The 26,075-nt window shown below is 37.4% G+C and overlaps 1 protein-coding gene and 1 non-coding gene across 3 annotated transcripts in view; both read left to right on the plus strand.

The window, feature by feature from the left end:
• Positions 1 to 26,075, plus strand: part of MICU2 (mitochondrial calcium uptake 2) — a 113,746-nt gene that overhangs the window by 61,568 nt on the left and 26,103 nt on the right. For both annotated transcript variants that reach the window (XM_003273102.4, XM_030813248.1), the window contains exons 3-6: positions 3,950 to 3,981; positions 4,259 to 4,334; positions 20,951 to 20,998; positions 22,279 to 22,361. In XM_003273102.4, the coding sequence (XP_003273150.1) occupies positions 3,950 to 3,981; positions 4,259 to 4,334; positions 20,951 to 20,998; positions 22,279 to 22,361 (239 nt within the window). The remainder of the gene's footprint in view (positions 1 to 3,949; positions 3,982 to 4,258; positions 4,335 to 20,950; positions 20,999 to 22,278; positions 22,362 to 26,075) is intronic.
• On the plus strand, positions 15,731 to 15,831 carry LOC115835336. Its single transcript, XR_004030321.1, has one exon. It is a non-coding gene; the product is annotated as a small nucleolar RNA U13 (small nucleolar RNA).

Below are 26,075 nucleotides of genomic sequence, written 5' to 3' on the forward strand. Positions count from 1 at the left end.
TGACTAGGACTTCTAGTTCTATGTTGAATAAAAGGGGTGAGAGTGGGCATCCTTGTCTCATTTCAGTTCTTAGAAGAAAAGCTGAGAGCTTTTAATATGGTGTTAGCTGTGGCACTTACCACTTTTATTAGTGATATGAGGAAGGTTAGTTTTGCTAATGCATCATTTTCTGCCTTGGTTTCCATAATAGCTGTGACTGAATAAAAGCATGTATTAGAGTATAATCAGCTCTGTCTTAGGCTGATTCTAATATTGATGCCAAGTTGTCACATATATTTATGAAAAAGTTATGAAATAAAGGAAATGTGTCTATTGTCTAATTTTTTTTTTTTTTTTTTTTTTGAGACAGAGTCTCGCTCTGTCGCCCAGGCTGGAGTGCAGTGGCGCAATCTCGGCTCACTGCAAGCTCCACCTCCCAGGTTCACGCCATTCTCCTGCCTCAGCCTCTCCGAGTAGCTGGGACTACAGGCACCTGCCACCACGCCCGGCTAATTTTTTGTATTTTTAGTGGAGACAGGGTTTCACTGTGGTCTCGATCTCCTGACCTCATAATCCGTCCGCCTCGGCCTCCCAAAGTGCTGGGATTACAAGCATGAGCCACCGCGCCCAGCCTATTGTCTAATTTTTATGTATTAGACTACTAACCTCTACAAAATGAAATTAAGTTATGTAGTGCTGGTATTGTTTTTGTAATTATGATTATCAAATAACTTTGTTTTGGCCAGAGGCAGATTTATTTGATCTATAAGAACACTTAATGTGTATCAATGCAGCTTTACTATTTTAAGTATTAAAAGGCCTGCTTACCTATAACAGGATATGCTGTATCTGGATTTTACTTCATATATCCTCTGTAAATAGTGAAAACCACATGGTGGAATCTCTAATATAGGTGGAATCCTTTTAAAACATTTTACTTCCTGAACCAAAATTCTGTCCTAGTGCTTCAAGATCTATGCTGCCTCCTGCAAAAACAAAAACCCCAATGTGTTTTTCTTGTTTTCATATTCATACAATGAAACATTACAACCTCAACTCTAGATCTATCTTTTTTCCTGTTTTTTGCCCCATTCTGTTATTTTCATACATAAGTGTGTGAATACATATCAAAATAGCTGTGAAAATAATGAGACTGAATTTTTTATTTGTGTGAATGTGGAAATAGCCAAAGAGAGACAGGAGTGTCCCCCTAGCCCACATTGAAAAAAACAAACTCAAACAAAAACAGAAGGAAAAATTAGATTATTTGCCAGATGGGTTTTATCCTTAAATAGAAAAATATTGTCCAGAAATACTTAGGTGTATTTAATATGCCCTTGCCTTGTTACTGCTGTAGGGAGAAAAAAGGTCATGGCTCCTGCTGTGCAGGTCAGACCATGGACCTCTTATTTTGCTGCTCAGCCATGAACAAGTAGTATAGAGTAAGCAACCTGAGTGAGACAGCTGTCTACCAAGAAAACCCTGCCAGAGTGTTCTGGATTTGAAACACCACAACCTCTCATAATACTCAGGGAGAGGTGCATTAACTGAAGAGAAAGAGGAAGCAGGAGAGAACAGGTGTTCACTCCTAGTATCTCTGCCTTGTCCTTTTTTTTTAACCTAAAAATGAATTTTATGTAAGAGAATAGCTTCTAAACCTTTAACTAAAAAGTTAATTTCTTCATTATTTTCTAATTATTTATTCCATTTGAATTAAAAAAATTTTTAAAAGATGTTTTTACAACTCTAACTGCATTAAGCATTTGGTTTTCTCCTTTTTGATGATCAAATTTTTATATACATATCAAATAGAACTTGTAATCTACCTGAAATAATGAAAAGCAGCAAAACTGCCTCTATAATCATACCATGCATAATTACTCAGTTTAGTTAAGTGTTGAAAGTAGGCCACAGGCTCTTTTTACTACTATCATAGAATTCAAAGAGTCTAACACCTGTTTTTGAAAAATCTATATGAGATATGAAAATAAATCCTTCAATGCCCATATTGTTACCTAATTCCTCTTGCCAATTTGTTTTACATGTGAAGTGGGGATATAATAATTTATCCAAAAGACAGGGACCTGGATAAGAAGACGTTGTGAAATCTTTTCTGATTTGTTTATTCAGTTATTCATTCAACAGATATTTAAATGTTTAGCACTGACCTACATAAAAGTAAGACAGGTATGAGATCTGCCTCCGTAGATTTTATAATTTACTTTTCACCTGTAATTCTGGTGTTATATTATTCAATCAATTCATGACTTTATTGTGGCATTTCATTCACACAGTATTGAATTTTATTGGCTTAGCTGTTTGGCAGCCAGACTTCTAGCTGGAAGGAAGCAAACATTACCTTCACAAACATTACCTTCTTTACTCACTCAGTTTCAAGTAGAAGGATTTTTTTTTAACAGATTTTTGAAAGACCAAAAAGGAATCTAGCCTTCAAACAGATAACACCCCTTAGAAATAATCTGATTTCCAAGAAACTCTTAAACACCATCCATTTTGCTACCTTAAATTCTTTGTCCTCTTCTGCCTTCAAAATGTCAATCGTTGCTTTCTAGAATACTTTAAGTTGGATGTAAGGATTAATCCGCTTTTTAAAAACAGATAAGACTAACTTTAATTGTCTAAAAATACAAGGGTACATGGTAATGACTGTTTGTGGCATAACTTTAGGACAAGCATAGAAATAATGATCAGTTTCTTTTTTAAGTTAATTGACTATGTAAAGATAAGTAAATACATGTATTACACAGTTTTTTGGAGTTATCAGCATTATATGACTGCATATTATATACACATTCACTCACTTAGATTTGTACAATAAATGGTAATTTTTATCTATTTGATTATCTGATACTATAACAACACCTAACAGTAGAATCTGGGGCTGTTTGTCTTTGGCTGGCACATAATAGTTTCTCCAGTGAATAAAAATTATCCCAAAATAACAACACCTAAGCTTACAAACATAGTCATAGATATTTCTAAAAAGTATGTAGTCATATTCACAAGTAATGTTTTGACTAATAATGTAAAAATAATATCCTGACAGTTTACTAATACCAAATAATAGAATTTGCCCTTGTAGATTTATCGTCCAAATTAAACAACCCAAACTACAGAAAAGCCACATCTAAAAGCACTCTTTTTTAATATGCCACCTGAATTTTCACGGATCACGTAATTGTACTGAAGGAACTTTATATACAAGATAATTTTGAGAGCAATAAGTAAAGTTAGTGCTGTATATTGCTTATGTAAGATACAAAATAAAACATTTTTCAGTTTTGTTCTAGATGTTTAAAATGATTTGAGGCTATCATCAGAATAAGTCCTAAAAAAAAGAAACAATGTAAAGCTTTTGAATTACGGTGGATATTAGGAAAATGATGTAGGCAGTAAAGAGGGTGGCTGAAAACCTGAATTTCAAATCTCTGTTATCCAGTAGGAAATTATTAAAAGTAACTACTTTAGAATGGACAGTTACGTTGGCTAGACTTTTACATTTGACTGGAGAGTTATAAGCCTAAGAAGACTTTCCAGAGTTCAAAAAAAGGAAGCTTTCTAAATCACGAGTGTTTTTTTCTAAATCAATGAAAGTAAAAAGAGAGTGATTTTAATAATCATGTGAAGAAATTATGTTTGACAAGAATTAATAATATGATTCAGACAACTGGGATAAATCATAGATGGTTATATACAATTTCAAATGTATAAAATAGGGTGAGTGAAATTGAAAATGGATCTTGTGAAAAACTGTGGGGTCTTTGTGTTTAGTCTTAGAATTCTCTGACTCGTGATTGTGGCTTAAGGATATTAGCTAAAATTACAAGCCTTTGCTTTTTTAATAAATGTTTAGTTGTTTGTTTTGTCTTTTAAATAATTTTCTTTCTTAGTGCACGTTGAGTTTTACCAAAGAATATGGATACTAAATAATGTTTCTTCTTTGTTGTAGGTAAAACTTCAGTCAAGAAGCTGACAAAAAAGGTAAGCAACATGTCGGGGGGCGGGGTTTGTTTTTGGTAAGATAGAAAATGAACTTTTGGCCGGGCACGGTGGCTCACGCCTGTAATCTCAGCACTTTGGGAGGCCAAGGTGGGCGGATCACGAGGTCAGGAGATCACCATCCTGGCTAACACGGTGAAACCCTGTCTCTACTAAAAATACAAAGAGAAATTAGCCGGCCATGGAGGTGGGCGTCTGTAGTCCCAGCTACAAAGAAAATGAACTTTTAGAAGTTTAATTTTAATATGTGTATTCAAAGGACATCGAGGATACACTTTCAGGGATCCAAACAGCTGGCTGTGGATCAACTTTTTTCAGAGACCTTGGCGATAAAGGTAATTTTGATTTGTTGTTAAATTTCTAGTTACGTGTTTTCTTTAACTGAAGTATTATTAAGGAATTAAGGTATGAGATTTGTACCATGTTATTTAATAGGTGTTTTTAAAACATAAAGTAAGTAGGAGGTAACTTTTTCAAAGCCTTTGAGCAATTACAGATAAATTATTAAAACATCAATGTTAATTAAAGCCTGGAGAGGGTATGAGGCAGAGTATCTAAAATAAAAGATGAGAAGCCTTCAAGGGCATCCAGAGGAACCACCACCACTTAGGGGAGTGGACGGAAAGAGGTCATGGCAGAGTGATCAGAGAGGTAGAGGAACGCCAGGAGAGTGTTATCATAGAAGCCAAGTAGAGAAAGTGTTAAAGAAAAAGGGAACTTATCAAACGTCAAAACCAAGTAAATTTAGGGAGTTGAGTGAACTAAGGACTGAGAAGTATCCACTGTATTTAGCAGCTGGAAGTGTTTGACATTTTAACAAGTACAGTGGTCCCTTATAATCTATGGGGTATTAGTTCCAGGACCCCCCTTGGATACCAAAGTCCAAGAATGCTCAAGATCCTGATATAAAATGGCATCATATTTGCGTATAACCTACAAACATCCTCCCATATAGTTCAAATCATCTCTAGATTACTTATAATACGCAATACAATGTAAATGCTATGTATATAGTTGTTATATTCTGTAACTCTATTTTTTTTATTTGTGTTGGTGTGGGTTGTTTGGGGGTGTTTTTTTTTTTGAGACAGGGTCTTGCCCTGTTGCTGGGTTGGAGTGCAGTGGCGCAGTCATAGCTCCTGGCAGCATCAAACTCTGGGGCTCAAGCAGTCCTCCTGCTGCAGCCTGCTGGGACTGCAGGTGTGCACCACCATACGTGGCTAATTTTTTTTAATTTTAGTATAGACAAGGGTCTCACTGTGTTGCTCAGGCTGGCCTCAAACTCCTGGGCTCAAGCAGTCCTCCTGACTTGGCCATTGAAAGTGATGGGATTACAGGGATGAGCCACCACACCAGACCTTTTTTTTTTTTTAATATTTTTGATACATGGTTGGTTGAATGCATGGATGTTGAGGGCCGACTATACAGGTCAGTGATAGGATGAGATCTAAAGCCAAGTTGCAGAACGCTGAGAAGTGAGGGCGGATATGAGAAAAGTAAACGCAGACCTCTTGAGAGACATGGTCATGAACAGAGGAGTTAGAGGGTAGTAGCTAAGGGTAGAGAAAAAAGGCCAAGAGAATATTGGTTTATTTTAGGTGGTGAGCATGTTTCTTGTTGATGAGAAGGAGGGGTGGACAATACAAAGGAATTATGAATAGGACAAAATCCTGGAAAATAGGAAAGAAGGGATTAGCTTCAGAATAGGAGTGGAAGGAAGGATCAGCATTCCACAGGGAGGATGTCTTTCCCATTGTATCAGGAGAAAAGGGTGAACAAATGAGCACTTTATGCAGATATTTGCAAATTACTGGCAAGCAAATGAGGGAGGTGTTTTGGAGTAGCCTTGATTTTCTTTATAAAATAGGATTTAGGGCCAGGTGCGGTGGCTCACGCCTGTAATCCCAGCACTTTGGGAGGCCAGTGAGGCCAAGGCAGCCGGATCACCTGAGGTCCAGAGTTCGAGACCAGCCTGGCCAACATGGTGAAACCCTGTCTCTACTAAAAACACAATTAGCCAGGCATGGTGGCGGGTGCCTGTAATCCCAGCTACTCAGGAGGCTGAGGTAGGAGAATCACTTGAACCTGGGAGGCAGAGGTTGCAGTGAGCCGAGATCGTGCCATTACACTCCAGCCTGGGCAACAAGAGTGAAACTCCGTCTCAAAAAAAAAAAAAAAGAAAGAAAGAAAATGTTGGATATAGTAGGTCTGAGCTTTATGGAGAAAGAAGGTTTGAAGTAGCTTCTGGGATATGGAAAAAGAACTGATGAGAGAAACAGAAAGACTTCTGGGAATCCTTCAAGGACTAGAAGAGAACGTAGATTATGAAAGAATAGAGTCATTGATCAGTGTAGTTGTAGAATAGAATAGTTGGACAGTTAGGATTTGCTAGGCAGGGGAATGGAGGACGTCATGGCCTAGGGAGTTAACAATGTTAGGAGCAAGAGAGGTTTTAACTAATGAGCCATGGAGTCTAAGCAGAGACAATAGAGAAGAAAGTAAAATAGAAAGAAAAATCTAAAAAGAAAGTAGGAAAGTCAAAAGTGAAAAAAATCCCCTTTAATAATAAACTCCAGGAATAGAAAAAAGCCTAGAGAGAAAGCTGCCAGTGAGGTTGAAAACAGATGTAGTGGATGTCCAAGAGCAGAAAACAACCATGGTCATAGAGTAGGTGTCTGAATTTACAGTTTCTAAGCTGAAGCACTTGCAGGTGATTTCAGGGTTCAGGGAGTGATCGTAGAAATAGACAGCTAAAATAGAAGTTGGCATAGTTAATTTAGTGAACCTTATCAAGGATCTGAGAGATGGACCACTCTATTTTATAAGTGTAGAAAAAGTGTTCACCTGAGGTTGGTGATAAATTAATTATTGTTTCCTGTTGTCTAAAGAAGGAATTGGAGAATTAAGAAACAAATGTAATTTCTAAATCAGTGGTTTATAACCTTTCATTGAATGCAGCAGAGCTTTTACAGTTATCTCAAGAGATTTACAACATTCTCAAATCAACATTAATTTTATGGCTGAGTGCATTAGCTCACACCTGTAATCCCAGCACTTTGGGAGGCCGAAGCAAGAGGATAGCTTGAGCCCAGGAGTTCAAGACCAGTCTGGGCAGTATAGCAAGTCTCTATGTCTACAAACAATGTAAAAGAAAAATTAGCCAGGCGTGGTGATGCACACCTGTAGTCCCAGCTACTTGGGAGGGTGAGGTGAGAGGATCGCTTGAGCTCGAGAGGCTGAGGTTGCAATTGCAGTGAGCTGTGTGTGGTCACCTGGGCAACAGAGCAAGACCGTGTCTCAAAAAAAAAAAAAAATTCAGTTTTAAATTGAAAATAAGTTTATCATATAACACTCCATGGAGAAGAAAAATATCACAAAGGTATAACTCCATAAAATCAATATTAATCATTTATTGTTTATTGATAAATATCTATTTCTGTACATTCTGTATCAATATTTAGTGGACTTTCATTATATTCTATGAGTATTAGTTCCTTATACTAAACTGTCTACTTATCTTTATACCCACTTCACCCCACCCCTTACCAATTCATTCCAGTCATAGCACCAGAACATCCCTATATACTTTGAGGTTAACAAGCTCCTAAATTTTTTATAGTGGGAATTTACTGGAATGTAGTATATGATTAGTGAACAAAAGTGCGTGTTTTGAAGTTGACAGACTTAAATTCAAATTTTTGCTAGTTTTATGACCCGGGGAAATTACTTAATCTCTTTCATCCTCACTTTCATCACCTTTTAAAATAAGATAATAATGCCTTCCTTATGGGATTGTTGAAAGAATTTAATAAAATGAGATGTTTTAAACATTTATAGTATCTGGTATGTAGCCTTAAAAAATATTAAGAACATGGGTTTTAAGCCTGGTTTAGATTCCTAGCTCTATTAGTTAGCTGTGTAACCTTGGGCAAGTTGGTTTTAGTTTTCTTGCCGTGTGTCTGGTACATTTTAAGTTTTTAATTGGTAATATTGCTATATGTTTTTTGTAAGATTTAATATTAACTGGGCCTTAGCCTCTTATTAATGAGTTTGTAAATAAATGGTATTTTTTAAATCATAGTTAACATTTTGTAAGGTTTTACTTTAGGAAATTACTAATTTGGCATTTTAAAGTAGATTTTAAGCAAGATGTTTAAATTTCAAGTACCAATATTTAGATCAGAGCTATGGCTTTGAGGTACCTTTCCATGATACATACATTTCTGGGAGCATTTTGAGACTCTTAAGAAAGATATTTACCAGTTGTGAAAACTCAGATAATCTCTGTGGATATAAACTGAGTTATCTTACGATTATTTGATGTTTTTTTCCTGAAGTAAGGAAGGCTGGGGAGGGTTCTATAATAATTTTGACCTAAAGGCAGAATATGAGAACCAGAGTAGATTAATTCAGCTTTTGTGTAAAACTCTACATAAATATAATGTGATTTTAGAAAATCTATTAAAAACTGTTTTCAAGAAAAATGTAAAAAATAAAAACAGAAGAGAGAAAATTTAAATCATCTTAAGGAAAAAAAAATGAGAGATAAGAGATTAATCTTTAAAAACTGAAAAGAGAACCCCATTTCAAGACCTTAGAAGCATACTGTGCTTCTGAAAAGAAGTACCTGGACAGCTTCATCGCTGCATTCACCTTCCAGACTCCTGGTAGTGCCTCAAGTGCTGCCTATGACCTTTATATGGAATACCATACTCCTGCTCCCTGCTAAACAGCTTCCACTTCTCAGCTACCCTACTCTATGAAATCATCTGTGAAACCAATAAACAGAGCCTTATGCTTTCTCATTTTTTGTATTTTGTTATACTGTACTCTCTGATTTCTAATCTTTCTTAATTAAGCCATAATCTCAAAGTGGAAAAATATTTGTGGTTATTTTTATATCCCCAGTTGCTTGGTATGTTGCCTAAAAACATTCTCTGACACATAATAGATGCTCATCTAAAATTAACTACATGCTAATTACAAATTATCCTGATCTATTTCAGTGAATCCCTTGAGTATTTTTGCTATGCAGTTTTAGCCTTTCTGTGTATTGAAAGTATGAAAACTACATGTTTTTTGAAATATTTTCCAGTTAAAACTTTGAATAATTTATGTTGGTCTTCTTCCCAATTAGTATTAATTGGGGCCAGGCATAGTGGCTCATGCCTGTAACCCCAGCACTTTGGGAGGCCAAGGCAGGAGGATCACTCGAGCCCAGGAGTTCAAGACCAACCTAGACAACATAGGGAGACCCGTTCTCCACAAAAAATTAAAAAATGAGCTGCACATGGTGGCTCATGCCTGTAATACCCTCTATTTGGGAGGCTGAGGTGGGAGAGAATCACTTGATCCTAAGAAGCTGGCTTCAGTGAGCCGTGATTGTACTGCTATACTCCAGCCTAGGCAACAGAATGAGACCTTGTCTCAAAAAAAAAGAAAAGGGAAAGGAAATATTTAAAAATTTAAAAAGGATTACTTGGTATTATTTTGTCAACAAAATTAGATCCATTTTATAGTAACGCTTTCATACATTTTAGAAATAATGCATCAAATCTTTTTTTTTTAGAGAGAGTCTCACGCCCAGACTAGAGCACAGTGGCATGATCTTGGCTCACTGCAACTTCCACCTCCTGGGTTCAAGTGATTTTCATGCCTCGGCCTCTTCTTTATCAAATATCTGAATAAAAACATGAAATTATCCTCTAATTTTTATCTCTTCTTTATCAAAATATTTGACTTTGATGTGAATTATTTCTAAGATATACTAGAAGAAAGTTCTGCCTCCTAATGAGCAACGTTTTATCAGCTTAATAGTTAATGACCTGCAACTGTAGTAGGATATTTTTTCTTTTCCCCAGCTATTTTTTTAAATTAGGGCTATTCAGTGTATTACCATATTTAATATGGTATACAGTTATTTCAAAGTGTATTAGTCACAGAATGCAGTCACTTAATTGAAGAAGAAAAATCTGATTGTGGCAGTATTAAACACAAATAGAATTTTTAAGAATTGCACTGCCTTGGCTGGGCGCGGTGGCTCACACCTGTAATCCCAGCACTTTGGGAGGCCGAGGCGGGCGGATCACGAGGTCAGGGGATCAAGACCATCCTGGCTAACACGGTGAAACCCCGTCTCTACTAAAAATACAAAAAATCAGCCAGGCGTGGTGGCAGGCGCCTGTATTCCCAGCTACTCGGGAGGCTGAGGCAGGGGAATGGCGTGAACCCGGAGGGCGGAGCTTGCAGTGAGCCGAGATTGCACCACTGCACTCCAGCCTGGGAGACAGAGCAAGACTCTGCCTCAAAAAAAAAAAAAATATTGCACTGCCTTACTATTGATTACAAAAATATATATCTAAAATCATTCTATACTCAGAATCATAAAGATAATTATTAAAATTAGTTGGATTCATTATGAAGTATATCCTGTAGACTGTGGAATTTAATAAACTTTTTAAGGCATTTTTTCTTTACATAAAGGAAAAAAGAACTCACCTCCAAATCTGCTATTGCATCTGCATCTTACAGTTGCATCTATCTTGTCTGTCTTTGCTACCTTTATAGATCTATTCCTTACAACATAAGCCCATGTCTCTGTATTTGCTCTAGGCCTCTTTTCTTGCCCTTTCAAGACTTTTCTACTTTGATATTTTTCCCTATTTTACCACATCACCAGTTTGTTTCCCTCTACTTTATTCCTACCTTATGTAAACTTAAAAGTATGTCCCATTTTTAGGGTAAAAAATTTTTCCTTTACCCCCATATCTCCTCAGTGTGTTGTGTTCACTTCCTCACCTCTCATTCATTCATTCAGCTCATTTCAGCCTGATACCCACTCCACCATGGACACTGTTTTGTCATAATCACCAGTGACCTCCTTGTTACCAGTTCAATGAGGACATTTTGTAGTCTCAGCTTATGTGACCTCGGCAGTATTTGATATATTATCTACGTCAGAACAGCCCCTTGTTTTGGCTTCTATGACCCCATACTTTGTTGTATTGCTTTTCTCACCATCCTAGTTGTTTCCTCTCTGTCTCCTTTGATGAAATTCAACAAGAACCACCTAAGTTGGGGAAGCAAACAATTAGATCATTCTAGTGGGGTGAGTTTGAAGGAAGGGGCTCACTAGTCAGTCCTGAAAGAGCACTGAGAAATTCTCTATCTCGTGGGAGATAATGAAGATTTGAATGAGATTTAACAAACTTTGGAGAAAATTGGGAGAGTACTTGGCAAATGACAAGTAAAATTTTTTTCTTTTTATTGACAAGTAATATTTTTGAGGCATAAGTATGAAAAGAGTTGGAATTTCAAAGAGCAGTAAGCAAACATTTTATTTTCTTGGTATGAAGAAGATAGCAAATGGTAGTGGAGATTATATGAAATGGGTTAATGGAAGTTTTGAAAGTGACAATGAGATTTGAAGACAAGATAGAAAGTTATTGCAGTTTAATTACAGTTTTGACTCTTCAGATAGAAGAAAAATCTGTAGATGTTCTTTAGTTTCTTCTTGAAATTGAGATCAGTGTTGTCTCTGTTCAGCCTCTACGTATAGGGGCAAGATTTGTGGAGCAGCTTTTCGTATTGGCAGAGGAAGACTTGGGAGGGGTGTTCATACCTCCTGCTAGTCTGCATTAGAGAATCCTGTTAGATTGTAGTCACATCCGGAAGTCAGGGTTCTGGTCTCCAGAAGGATTGTAGTATTTCTTTACCAGCTTTGCTGCCTCTGTGCCATAAGGGGGAAAAAATAGGTACTTGTTTTTAGAGGATACTGAGAAAGATTATCGGTAACTTCTTTTTTTGTTTGTTTTTGTTTTTAGATACAGCTATGCTTTTATTACAAAACCGTTCTTTTGGCATTAGTTGGTTACAGTGATAGCAAGGTAACGTGAGTGTGCAGACCAGCTCTGATGGAACCACTGTATTCCCTGCTTACTGAACCAAACTTCAGCTACCTCATATCCATTACATACAAATGACCTGCAGTTATTACTGCTACAAATCTTCACGCGTGTACTACTGAGGGAGGAGATGATGCTAAGGGATTTGATTACATGTTGATAAAACTACAAAAGTTCCTTTATGGGACTTTTGCCTCCTTCTCCCATCCAATGACTTTGCTTTAGAAGAATCACATTACTTAGAGCTAGTCTTGAGTAGCAGCAGCACCCAAGGAGCATCACTTCTTGTTAAAAAGCAATACCTGTGTGATGCACTTTAACACCACAGGCAAAGGGAAGGACCACTCTCGTTTTAAACTCCTGCAGGGTCCCTTAATAAAAACTAAAAGTATTCCATCAAGTTCTTCTGGATGGTGTTATTGCTGTACGTTTGTTGATGAGTCATTTTCTGTGCTGTGTTTGCTTTGAAGGGATCTTCCAATCTATCTCCAATATTCCTTTCTTATAGTGTCCTTTTCTTGAGCTAGGATCTCACATAACTGTAATGCTTTATTAAGAATGTCTTCCTTTTTGTCACACTGGTTTTCTAGCATGTCTTCATAGATATCCACAAGAAAGGCAATTAGATAGGAGGAACTATGACTCGGTTGTAAATCAAGTAATTGACTTAACAGATTAGGATATTTGGAAAGACCACAATCCTGCAAAATTCCTTTCAAATAGTTGCAGGCACTTTCATTATGTGATACTAGTTTAATCATTTCCAGAGTGTATATTTGTCACTGTAAACAATCTGGACCACAGAATTGGGGCCATCATTCTGCAGCACTAGATCTATATCAGCCCATTCTGCTCTGTCGCTGTACAGGACGTAGGAGGGTGAGTCCAGGCTCAGAAACCCGTCGTCCATGGGGGACACCACGGCTTACCTGGCCTTGGCTGCCATCTATTCCTTGTGCTGCTGCTGGGGTGGTGGTGGGTATGGCTGGGGCGGGGGCTGCTCTGGCTGCCCGGGCTCGCCACCTTGCGTAGCCTCCCCAACCCCCTCAGTGGCCACCCCAGTAACTTATTTTTATTTTTATTTTTTTAACTTTCGGAGAGAGAGACATAGTAGATAATCTTTCTAACTATCAAGGAGATAAATTCATCAGCCTGCACACACATTTTCTTCATTAGATAGTTTTATTTGTTATTTACATAGTTGGAGGACTATTTATTTTCTCAGAATGAACAACAGCATTAATCGTGTATTTCCAGGATTTTTTTTTTTTTGAAGGAGAATTAAGACCCAGTATTTTGGATGATTGGGAGAAAGACCTTAGTGATGAACTATTAGAAAAATAGGAAGGATTTTCCCCCCTTAGGCAAAGTCTATGAGTATATTCATACGAGAAATAGAGGAATGAGCATGATGAGAGGGGAAGAGGTGAGGGAAGGAGGCTTTAAGAGGAACCAGAAACAGTAAATGGCTGTAAGGATAGAGAATATACATAGCATTCATTACAAAGTCAAAGATAAATTTTTAAAATGTACATGCAGTGGCTGTGGGAGGAAAATCAACTTACATTCCTACATTCATAAAGGACTGGCAGGGAAATCAGGACTGTAAGATGTAGCTTAAGGATGACAAGAAAATTAAGCAATTGGCAGGTAAAAGATGAGGCAGAACTGGAGAGTTACAGAATTAGGAAGAGTTAGAAGTATTATGAAAGGGCAAGGTGTAAGATCTGCTCTCTCACCATTCATCCAAATGCTGGCCACCCTTAACTTAGACTTTTCTATACTTAGGCTTCTCTGTACTTTTATCCCACTCTGATTGGGGTCTCAACCCTGATCCTTCCCCTTCTCCATCCCTCCAACACATCTGCTGTACCACATTCTAGCTGGAAGAAGAGTGTCTTTAATTGTGAGAAGCCTTCACAGGCTGAATATATAGAGAGTCTCCCAGCTGCTGTGTAGCTTGTGGTTTATGAGCTGCTTTAAAGCCTACTTCATCTGTAAAATAGAGATGATAATATCTACTTCAAGGTTACAGTGACTTACGTGAAACTTCTGACACAGTGCCTGAGATCGTGTCAGCAAAAGATCTGTTATTAGGCAAATCTTTGTGTCACAAGTTCTCTTGATTTCTCTGAAACCACACTGTCCTAGTCTCTCTGTCGTTGGCCCTCTTCCACCTCCTGCCTATTAAACATTGGCACTTCAGAGAACTTTGTCCTTCACTTACTACTCTTCTTCAGCCTCCTTGGTTTTAGCGTTCGTGAGATGACTCCCAAATCTCTTTCAGTGCTTCCAGCCCAGGCTACACTCCTGAGCCTCAGCCATCTGTGTATATACAAACCAGCTGCCAGAAACCTGGTTTTGGATCTCTCTCAGTTACCTTGGATTCAGAATATGCCAAACTGCACTCACCATCTTCCCTCTAAACCAACACTTCCTGTATTCTTGATCTCATTTGGTAGTAACAGCGTTCATCTAACTCACCCAAACCCAAGAAATATCTTAAAACCCTTTCTGTCTCTCTTTGCCCCTCCCACCCTTCATATTCAATCGAACACAAAGTCTTTCCAATTTTACCTAAGTATTTATCAAATTCGTCTTCTCTTCTCCCTACCTCTAGAGAATAGGAAACAGATCAAGTAACTTTGTCACTTAATAAATAAAATCCAACTTCCTTAGTTTGGTGTATATAAGCCCTTCGTGTCCTGTGCCCTGCACAAGCTTCCCTGCTGTCCTCTCTTGCCATTCTGCACAGTGTGCCACGTCTGTTCACGCTTTCATGCTTTTGCACATGCTCTTCCCTTTGCCGTTCTCTCTCTCCCTCTACTCTCTGACTCACCACCTTCTCCCAGCCTTCTGCTCATTGGAGAATTAGCACAAGCTTCACTTCTTCTGGGAATCATTTTTAACTTCTTCAGTAGAAAAAAATTGGTTCCCTCCCCTGCATTCTCATCATTCTTTGTATATTCTTTCTCGCCATGTTTTATTATAATTGCTGGTTTATGTGTCATCTGCTAACTTCTTAGAATATAAATTCCTTGAGGGAAAAGGCCCTTTTCTTTGTAAACTTGTGAGATCTAAGCGCAATGGCTAGCACGTGGTATATGCTTAATAAATTGTTTTTGACTGAACAAACAGAACAGTAGAATTGTTTATTAAATTGTGAGGAAGCCTAATACAGTGGAAGGGCTGAGACTTTTGTATATCTTGTCTGTAATGTTGATTGTGATCTGATAGTATAGGAAAGAAGTGCTTATAAGTGCAATAGGGAAACATCTTGAAGAAAGACAACAGTTACTTTTTAGTTCTCTGAAATACATGAGTTGACGTGTACATTTCCAACTTAAAGAAAAAAACACTAATGTAAATATTTATTTTATAAGAGCTTCAGAAGATACACTTCACTGTTGCTGTTAATAGTGATTTGAAGAAAAACAATGTAAAACTTAGTTATACTTGGGACCCTTTGAAATATTCCATTTTACCACTTATAAGAACTATCAAAATTTATCTCTATCATAACTAGCAAAAGGTAGTACATTCCTAAAATAAGAAAATAATTTACCAACATGTATTATTATAAGGAAGAAGAAGTTGTAGGTTATTATATATATATTTTTTAAACTGAGCATAATTTTAATACCATCCTCAAAACTATATTGAATATAAATTATGAGATATGTTGTAAGATATAAATATATTCTTGCAATAGGTGAGATAATCCAGTCTCTTTGGAAAACAGGATTCACAAAATTGTACTTAACAGCAGATCATATTTTAGAATGGTTCCGTCTCAATATTTCTAGATAAGCATTGTAACTGACAGAATTTATTCATCTTAAGTGTGATGACTGGGTTTTCACATTGATGAGTGAGATGTGCCTCCCTCAAACCTTGTTTACAAGGAGAACATATTGGTTGTCTGACGTGAAGAGGGGAAAAAATCAGAACTTACTCGTTTCTCCTAGTGCCCCTCTTAAGAGATTCTTTAACAAACTTTTAAACATAAATTATTTAAAATACTGTGCTAATGTAGTTTTGAATCATTGCCATTTAACAGCATTTACTTTACAATTAGATATAACAAATATATATTAAGCTGTTTCTCCTGTCAATATTCTCGTGTGTCAGTTTTCTTTAAAAACATTTTCAGAGGGCAAATGCCTAGAATGCTGTTGTAGAACTACCTTGTTTATTTATAACCCACCTTGAGAGTGAAAGGTACTGTTTTTATACTGTCTCAACTCTGTGATTATTCAAGCTTTTTATTTAAGTCAGTATTTCAAAGAAAGACCCTGGAATTTTCTTTTTCAAAAAGTTCTGCTTGCATAAAGGACCTGTACCTGTGTCTAAAGAGAAGAAAAGCAAGGTCTCCTTTTGGCATCAAGCCCAGTGGAGTCTAGAGGTTTGGCCATTTTTTTCACATTGCGATATTCCTTTGAAAATGAGAAAAATTCTTAAGGCTGCCAAAGAATGAAATACTTTGATCTTTCAGCTAACATTAGAGCACTTCTCCCAGGTACAAGATATGACAAAACACATTTAATTTATTCTCCCTTTATAGAAGGACAAAATAGTTTAAAGCAAAAGAAAATCTGAAAACATACTGTCGTCTTTTTGTTAAAGAAAAGTACACCTGCTCCAAAATAGAAACAACAAAAAGTTGGTAATTCAAAAAAAGGAAACCATTGAAAACATTTAAAATATTTACTTATAGTTAAAACATGGAATCATCTAATAATACCATTTTTGCTTTCCTTGCTCTGAACTACCTTTGGCCCTGACTCCCTCCTTTATTTGCTTGGGAGCCATTAGGGTATGGTGTCCTGCACAGAAGGGTAAACACATTCCCACTGTCATCACCCTCTGCAGCTCTTTATTCTTCCTGTCGGAACTACCATAGTAGTTTTTTTTTTCCCATTGCTGCTTCCACATGAGCATTATTTCAGACAATCACTTTGCAGTTTTCATATTCAGCTTCATCTGTCTTAAATAGCTTTCCCATTTATACCACATCCACTTAATTAAAATTTTGACCAATCATTCAAAGATTACTGTTAGAATTACTTCCTCTGTGACATCTTTGATCATCTAAACTCTGGAAATGCCTGCACATTTTTCTAAACTCTTGTAACTCTTACTATTCGTATCTCTTTATGGTATCTAGTATTTTCTGTAAACATCTGCGTTTTGGCCTCCTGATGGAAGTATACAACACCATCTGTAAGAATTCTTGTCAAAATCAAACCTGAGTCTTAGCACACATCTGGATTTAAGTACCGTTTGTAGAAAACACAGAAGGTAGAGGAACATGTGAAATGATACCAAGGACATACAGTCATCAGAATTTTATAGACTATTGGAAATTTTATAGGGCAAATGACCACCTTTTTCAACAATTAAATTGAAAGGTAGGGGCAAAAAAGACAAGGGAGAAAACCTATATATTAAGAGAGACGTAAGAGACAGGAAGGCTGGGCACAGTGGCTCACACCTGCAGTCCCAGCACTTTGGGAGGCTGAGGCAGGAGGATCACTTGAGCCCAGGAATTCAAGACCAGCCAGGGCAACATAGGAAGACCCTGTCTCTACCAAAAAAAAAAAAAGTATTTTAATTAGCTGGACATGGTGGCACATGCCTGTGGTTCCAGCTAGTCAGGAGGCTGAGAGGTGGGGAGGATCACTTGAACCTGGGAGGTCAAGGCTGCAGTGAGCCACTACTGTGCCACTGCACTGCAGCCCAGGAAACAGAGTGAGACCTTGTTCAAAAAAAAAAAAAAAGAAAGAAAGAAAGAAATTAGACTACATCAAAATTAAGAACATTTGTGAATCGAAGAACACTGTCAAGAGAGTGAAAAAAAGATACACAAATGGGAGAAAATATTTTCAAATCGTATATATTCGTATATATAATAAGGGATAATAACCAGAGTATGTAAAGAACTATACAAAACTTTTCTTATTTGGAAAAGGACTCAAGTAGAAATTTCTCAAAATAAGATATACACATGAAAAGCACATGAAAAGGTACTCAACGTCACTAATCATCAGGGAAATGCAAATCAGAACCACAATGAGATATCACGTCACATTCATTAGGTTGGTGGTTAAAAAAAAAAAAAGCAGAAAATACAAGTGTTGAGGATGTGGAGAAATTTGGTGGGAATTTGTATTTCCACAGCTGCTGTGGAAAAGGTAGGGCGATTCCTCAAAAATTAAACAGCATTGGCCAGGCGCAGTGGCTCACGCCTGTAATCCCAGCACTTTGGGAGGTCGAGGCAGGCGGATCACGAGGTCAGGAGATCGAGGTCATCCTGGCTAACACGGTGAAACCCCGTCTCTACTAAAAATACAAAAAATTAGCCAGGCGTGGTGGCAGGTGCCTGTAGTCCCATCTACTCAGGAGGCTGAGGCAGGAGAATGGTGTGAACCTGGGAGGCGGAGCTTGCAGTGAGCCGAGATTGCACCACTGCACTCCACCCTGGGCGACAGAGCAAGACTCCATCTCAAAAAAAAAAAAAAAAAAAAAAAAAATTAAACAGCATTACCGTATGATGCAGCAGTTCTGCTTCTGGGTATGTACCCAAAAGAAATGAAAGCAGGGGCTCAGATAAATAGTTGTACACCAATATTTGTAGCTGCATTATTCACAGTAGCCACATAGTAGAAACACCCCAAATGTCCATCAGCAGGTGAGTGGATAAACAAAATGTGGTACATAGGTACAATGGAATATTATTCAGCCTTAAAAAGGAAGGATGTGCTGACATATGCTGCAGTATGAATGAACCTTTAAAACATTATGCCAAGTGAAATAAGCAAATCACAAAAGGACAAATATCGTATAATTCATCTTAGGTACCTAGATAGACTAGGCAACTTCACAGAGACAGAAAGTGGAATAGAGGTTACAGGGGCTAGAGGCAGGAATGGGTGGTGGGATTCAGGAGTTAACATTTAATGTGTACAGTGTTTCTGTTTAGCATGATGAAAAATTTCTAATGACGGTTGTACAACAGTGTGAATTTACTTAATGCTCCCAAACTTAAAAATGGTTTAAATGGTAAATTGTATGTTATGTTTATTTTACCACAATATTTAAACACAGGTGATTTAAGAGACCTACTCACCAAGTGCAATGTAAGGACTTTTCTTTGGATGCTCATTTGAACACACTTGAAAACTTTCTAAAACAGGAAAATTGATAATGCTGATTTGAATTTGAAGATGTTAAGGAATTATTGATACTTTTTTAGGTGTGGTAACTATCTGGCAGGGAGGTTTTTTTTAGATATACAGGCTGAATTTTTTACTATGAAATGATATGTATATGTGGGTTTTGTTTCAAAATAATACAGTGGGAGGTAGGGAGTGAAAAGGAATATAGATAAAGCAAGACCTGCCATGAATTGATAATTATTGGTGCTGAGTTTCGTTGTGTTATTTAATATAATTATTCATCATATTATTCTCTCTGTTGTTGCATATGATTGAAGTTTTCCATGATTAAAAAAGTGTTTTTAATTGTTAATTGTGCATTTTGCTATTATACCAATCTTTTGATCCAGAGGGAACAATTGTTTTTTTAGCTTATCAGGAAGCCATGGTTTTTGAGATATCGTTTCTGTGTAAGCAGCTGAAAAGCTGACACAATGTACTTGAGCAAGCAAGAAAGTTTAGTGACTAGACAGAGTTAGCTTCAAACCCAGCTTCATCCAGGGCTCAAACATCACCATATTCATTTTCTGGATCTGGCAATTAAAGATTGGCTACATTCTCTTGCTCTAAATACTGGCCTCTGGCAGTTCCAGGCACTCTCTCCATTGCCTCACGTTCCTGAGAATAACATTCTCACATCACCAAAGCCCAGCACAAAATAAAAGTGTGAAAGTCAGTGATCCAGCATTTGCATCAGAAATCCTGCTGTACTACTCTGAGTGGCCCAACTTAGGTGTTAGCCCATCCCTGAACCAGTCCCTGGAGCCAGACTAGTGCAACCTCCTTATTAGATTGGGCCTGAGCTACTTGCCCATCCCTGCATCAGTTCCACAGAAATGCAGTGATTGGCTTCAGCCAATTAGTATTTACTTGCAGAGACAAAGGTAGGGTCATCCTACCCAAACTGCATATTTGAGACTGACAAAGAATGATTTCCCAAAGGAAAAATCAAGTTACTGCTACAAAGAACTAATTAGTACATTTTAAATAATGTAATTTGACTCTCAGTATAACCCAAGTTTGTTATTCTACTGAATTTATAAATTTGCTTCACTTGAGATGTTATGAATAGTAAAAATTTAAGTAGAAGTTACATAAAGTGCCATGTAAATAAAACTTGTAGTGGATGCCTGTTATTTGCGAGCCAGCTTCGATTCTTCTTCTGTATTAGTCAATGTTCTCCAGAGAAACAGAACCAATAGGAGATTTAGATAGAGGTTGGCTGTGAAGAATTGGCTCATGCAATTATGGAGGTACAGAAGTCCCATGATCTGCCATCTGCAAGCTGTAGACCCAGAGAAGCTGGTGGGGTAATTCAGTCCACATTTGGAGGCCTGAGAACCAGGGGAGCCAATGGTGTAAACCCATCTGAGGGTAGAAGATAAGATGTTCCAGCTCAAGAAGTGAGGCAGAAAAAAAGGGTGAATTTCTCCTTCCTGTGCTTTTTGTTCAACAGAGTGGATAATGCCCACCCACACTGGGGAGGACAGCTTGCTTTACCGAGTCTACCAGTTTAAATGCTAATCTCACAGACACCCAGAAATGATGTTTAATCTGGATACTCAAGATGTTCAGTCTGTGACACAGTCAAACTGACACTTAAAACCAACCATCACAACCTCCTTACTAGTAATAGTACCTGATGAAACATAGTTTCTTTTTTTAAGTATTAGGCCTCTACTTCAACTATTATAAAAATTTTCCACTGTATCAAAGAGAGGTAATTTAAAGTAAAATTATTTTTTAATTAGGTGAAATTTCAATGTTAATGTCTCTGTATATTCTAAACCATCTAAAGCTTATTTTCTGGTATGTTTTTATCTCTTTCAGGGCTAATTTCATATACTGAGTATCTTTTCTTGCTTACAATCCTCACTAGTAAGTATCCTACAGTTTTTCTCAGAGATCATGTGGAATTCTCTGTTCTTACCAAACAGGATTTTAAAAGTTTGGTATTTATGTCTTTATCATTAAAAAATTATTGATGCCTTAGTTTCTATATCTGCAAAATGATAATGTTGGATTAGGTTATCTCTTTGGGTCTCTTCTACTTCCTGTGCACTATAGCAGCCCGTAGCTTTGTCTCTTTAGTAGGAAGTTTGTTGAACTAGAGAATCATAGTGGTAGTCTAGGCTTTAAAAATGCTTATCTGACATTATGCAAAATTCCTGACCAGTACTCTTCAAAGTGTGAAGGTCATGGAAAACAAGGAAAGACTGAGAGACACTGATACAGATTAGAGAAGACTCAGGAGACATGACAGCTAAATACAACATGGTATCTTATATTTAATCCTAGAATAGGAAAACAGCATTAGTGAAAAAACGTAAAACCCAGATAAAGTCAATAGTGTAGTTCATAATGCTGTGCCATGTTAATTTCTTAGTCTTTATAAATGTACTGTGGTTATGTAAGATGTTAACATTAGAGGAAGACCAGGTGTGGGGGCCCACCCCAGCACTTTAGCTTGAGCCCAGGAGTTTGAGACCAGCTTGGGCAACATGGTAAAACCCCATCTCTACAAAAAAAATTAAAAATTTGCGAGGTGTGTTGGTGCACACCTGTAGTCCCAACTACTTGTTGAGGTTGAGGTAGGAGGATTGCTTGAGCCCAGGAGGTTGAGGCTGCAGTGAGCTGTGATCACGCTACTGCACTCCAGCCTGGGTGACAGGTGAGACCCTGTCTCAGAAGAAAAGAAAAATTAGAGGACTCTGTGGACTCTCAGTAATCTTTACAAAATTTCCCTAAGTGTAAAGTGATTGCAAAATACGTTGTTGTTGTTGTTGTTTAAATACTCTGAGAAAGGGAAATAAAAAGTAATCATTAATTTGAAAATAACCAAGGTACTGTAAGAATATAGAAAAGCCTCTAGTAGAGCTAAAGAAATAAATTAAGCCTACAAACTAATTTTGCATTGAAAGGCAGAACACTTACTAGCAGAGCAGCAGCACCTATGGAAAGGGTGTTGGAGAAGGCAGAGAACAAAGCCATAACACCAAATATCAGCCTTTGGAATTGTTATAAGAAGTCATTATTTTTCTGTGTAGGCACTTACTCATACAGTTTCTGCTACTGTATGTCAAATTTGAAGATCTGTCTATCTACAAATAACTTGCTTTTCATCAACATTTAAATATTCATTTTTCACTTCACTGCAGAACCCCATTCTGGATTTCATGTTGCTTTTAAAATGCTGGATACAGATGGTAATGAGATGATTGAAAAAAGGGAATTTTTTAAGGTAAGTAGATGCTAATTATTTTAGGTTTATCATAAAATACCTGGATGTTTGTATGATAATTTTACATTTCCATTAAAATCAAAATTGTATTCATTGTTTACATATGAACTGTCAGGAAATTATTTGGACATTCAAAAATATGAAACTTTCTATAATACAACTATGAGGACACCAATAAGTGAACACAGCATAAGATTCCAAAAAGAGAAGTAAGCATAAGCATCTGTTTTTTAGGGTTACATTTTTAGGTTTCAGCAAATAATATGGTAAGAAGAGTTTCATAGGATATATATTTTTTAAAGAACATGTGTTGATATGCTAAAATTATACTAAAAATTATTAAAGATATACAAAAAGAATAGACATGATAAAAACTTAAGCCTTCATAAAGAATTGGAAAAAAGTGAAAATGCTGCAATAGTTATAAATTGGTGCAAATTTTCCAGGAATTTGCTCTAAGGCTAATATTTGAAGAGCTGAAAACGTGTTTAAATGGTATTTTCTAAGATGTAACTTTAGAACACCCAACAAGTAAATTTTACTCTGTTCCCGAAAATTTGGTGCTAATATTAAAAAAAACAAACAAAAATAAACCTCAATGCACATCAACAGTTTGGTATGTGCCAGTTAGGGTTAAGTGTTTTTAATCGATTGCAGTGCTTTATCAGGAAAAGAAAACATAGATATATATATGGCATAGTGCTTAGCACATAGTAGCTATCCCTCTTGATGAATTAATGAGTACTTATGTAAATGACAAATTAGGCGTGTACATAAATGACTTATGACATTTTTTAAAGCCTTTGTGATACGAAGCAAATGAACCTCTTACATTGCTGGTGGGAATAAAATGGTAACCAATTTTGTTAGAAAACAAAATTGGCAGCTTCTTTTAAAGTAAAATATATCCTTGACATATGACCTAGCAATTCCACTCTTACTTAGTCAAGGAAAACATATTCACCCAAGACCTGTATATTAATGTGCATAGTTGCTTTATTCATGATAGCCAAAACTAGAAACAACCGAAAAGTTCATCAAGTGAGTGGATAAACAAATAGGATCCATGCAATAGAATACTACTTAACAGTAAAAAGGAACAAACTGCTGATAAATGCCGCAACATGGATGAGTACATACTGTATGATTATATTTATTTGAAATTTTAGAAAAGAGGACTTACCTACTAAAAGCAGATCACTGGTTGCCTGAGGCCAGGAGAGAGTCAGGAATTGACTGCAAAGAAAAATGAGAGTACTTTCTAGAGTACTGGAAATATTTTAGATCTTCTTTGGAGTGGTGGTTACACTGGTATATAAATTTGTCAAAACTCATCCAGTGCATGATCCTGAAAGCAAAAAATGCATTTTAAAGGGGTACATTTTACTGTATACAAATTGATTCCAAATCCATCTTGTTCTAGAGGCCCTGCTCTTTCCTCAGTGTCAGCCCTCCTCATCTGAAGAATTCTTAGAAGGCCTGAGTTGAGAAAGATCCTGACTCTGAGCTTGAACATGTTGGGCTTGAGCAACTGAATGGCCATCCCTACAGATGGACAAGAATAGCAAGCAGCTGGAGATCAGTAATGTAGCCAGGATTGGGGAACATCCTCATAGGGGTGATAATTAAGTCCTGAAAGTATATGACCCCAAAGGGGAAGAAATAGAGTGAAAAGGGATAAGACCAGAGACTTGGGGAGCAGTGTTTCGTTTATGAGGTCAAACTGAGGTTGAGAAGCCAAGGAATGAACCTGAGAAGGAGCAGAACAGTGAGCGGAGTACCAAAGAGCCCAGAGAGTGCAGGATAATGGAGTCTGAGGAAGACGAGCAATGGGAGAGGGAGTGTTTAAAAGCAGTGAACTCTCAGGGTTGGACACGGTAGCTCACGCCTGTAATCCCAGCCCTTTGGGAGGCTGAGGCGGGCGGATCACCTGAGGTTGGCAGTTTGAGACCAGTGTGACCAACATGGAGAAACCCCATCTCTACTAAAAATACAAAACATTAGCCAGGCGTGGTGGCGCATGCCTGTAATCTCAGCTACTCAGGAGGTTGAGACAGGAGAATCGTTTGAACCCAGGAAGCGGAGGTTGTAGTGAGCTGAGATCGCGCCATCGCAAGCGAAACTGTCTCAAAAAAAACAATAAAAATAGTAAAAAAGACACCGAACTCTTAAGAATAAAAAGTGGACAACTAGGTAGGGACTGAGTAGAGAGCCCCTGAAATTGTGTAGGTCAGTAGGAACCATTACAGAGCAGTTTCAAAAGAGTCGGGACCAACACCACAGAGCAAAAGGCTGAAGAGGAGTGAATAGAACTTCAAAACTGGTAGCAGTAGATAAAAATATTCATTTGAGATATTTGAGGACTTAATCAAGTATCTCAAATAAATATTTGAAGGAAATGTGTTTGCACAAGTAGGACCTGAAAACCAGTGCCGTAAGTCACAAGATACCATCCAGCTACTTCACTCTACCTTGGGGACAAGAAATGGATAGATTTAAAACTATTATTATTCATAGGGGGGTAATTTGTATGAAAAGGCCATATACCTAAATAAGTGAAATTCTCTTAGGTTAGTTAAGCTGTGAGAATTTCAGACCTGGATGGATTAAAGACTTAACATGTTAGACCTAAAACCATAAAAACCCTAGAAGAAAACCTAGGCAATACCATTCAGGACATAGGCGTGGGCAAGGACTTCATGTCTAAAACACCAAAAGCAATGGCAACAAAAGCCAAAATTGACAAATGGGATCTAATTAAACTAAAGAGCTTCTGCACAGCAAAAGAAACTACCATCAGAGTGAACAGGCAACCTACAGAATGGGAAAAAATTTTTGCAACCTACTCATCTGACAAGGGGCTAATATCCAGAATCTACAATGAACTCAAACAAATTTACAAGAAAAAAACAACCCCATCAAAAAGTGGGCAAAGGACATGAACAGACACTTCTCAAAAGAAGACATTTATGCAGCCAAAAAACACATGAAAATATGCTCATCATCACTGGCCATCAGAGAAATGCAAATCAAAGCCACAATGAGATACCATCTCACACCAGTTAGAATGGCCATCATTAAAAAGTCAGGAAACAACAGGTGCTGGAGAGGATGTGGAGAAATAGGAACACTTTTACACTGTTGGTGGGACTGTAAACTAGTTCAACCATTGTGGAAGTCAGTGTGGCAATTCCTCAGGGATCTAGAACTAGAAATACCATTTGACCCAGCTATCCCATTACTGGGTATATACCCAAAGGACTATAAATCATGCTGCTATAAAGACACATGCACACGTATGTTTATTGCGGCACTATTCACAATAGCAAAGACTTGGAACCAACCCACATGTCCAACAACGATAGACTGGATTAAGAAAATGTGGCACATATACACCATGGAATACTATGCAGCCATAAAAAATGATGAGTTCATGTCCTTTGTAGGGACATGGATGAAACTGGAAAACATCATTCTCAGTAACTATCACAAGGACAAAAAACCAAACACCACATGTTCTCACTCGTAGGTGGGAATTGAACAATGAGAACTCATGGACACAGGAAGGGGAACATCACACTCCGGGGACTGTTGTGGGGTTGGGGGAGTGGGGAGGGACAGCATTAGGAGATATACCTAATGCTAAATGGCGAGTTAATGGGTGCAGCAAACCAACATGGCACATGGATACATATGTAACAAACCTGCACATTG

Source organism: Nomascus leucogenys, chromosome 5 (assembly GCF_006542625.1).
Source record: "Nomascus leucogenys isolate Asia chromosome 5, Asia_NLE_v1, whole genome shotgun sequence".
NCBI lineage: Eukaryota > Metazoa > Chordata > Mammalia > Primates > Hylobatidae > Nomascus > Nomascus leucogenys.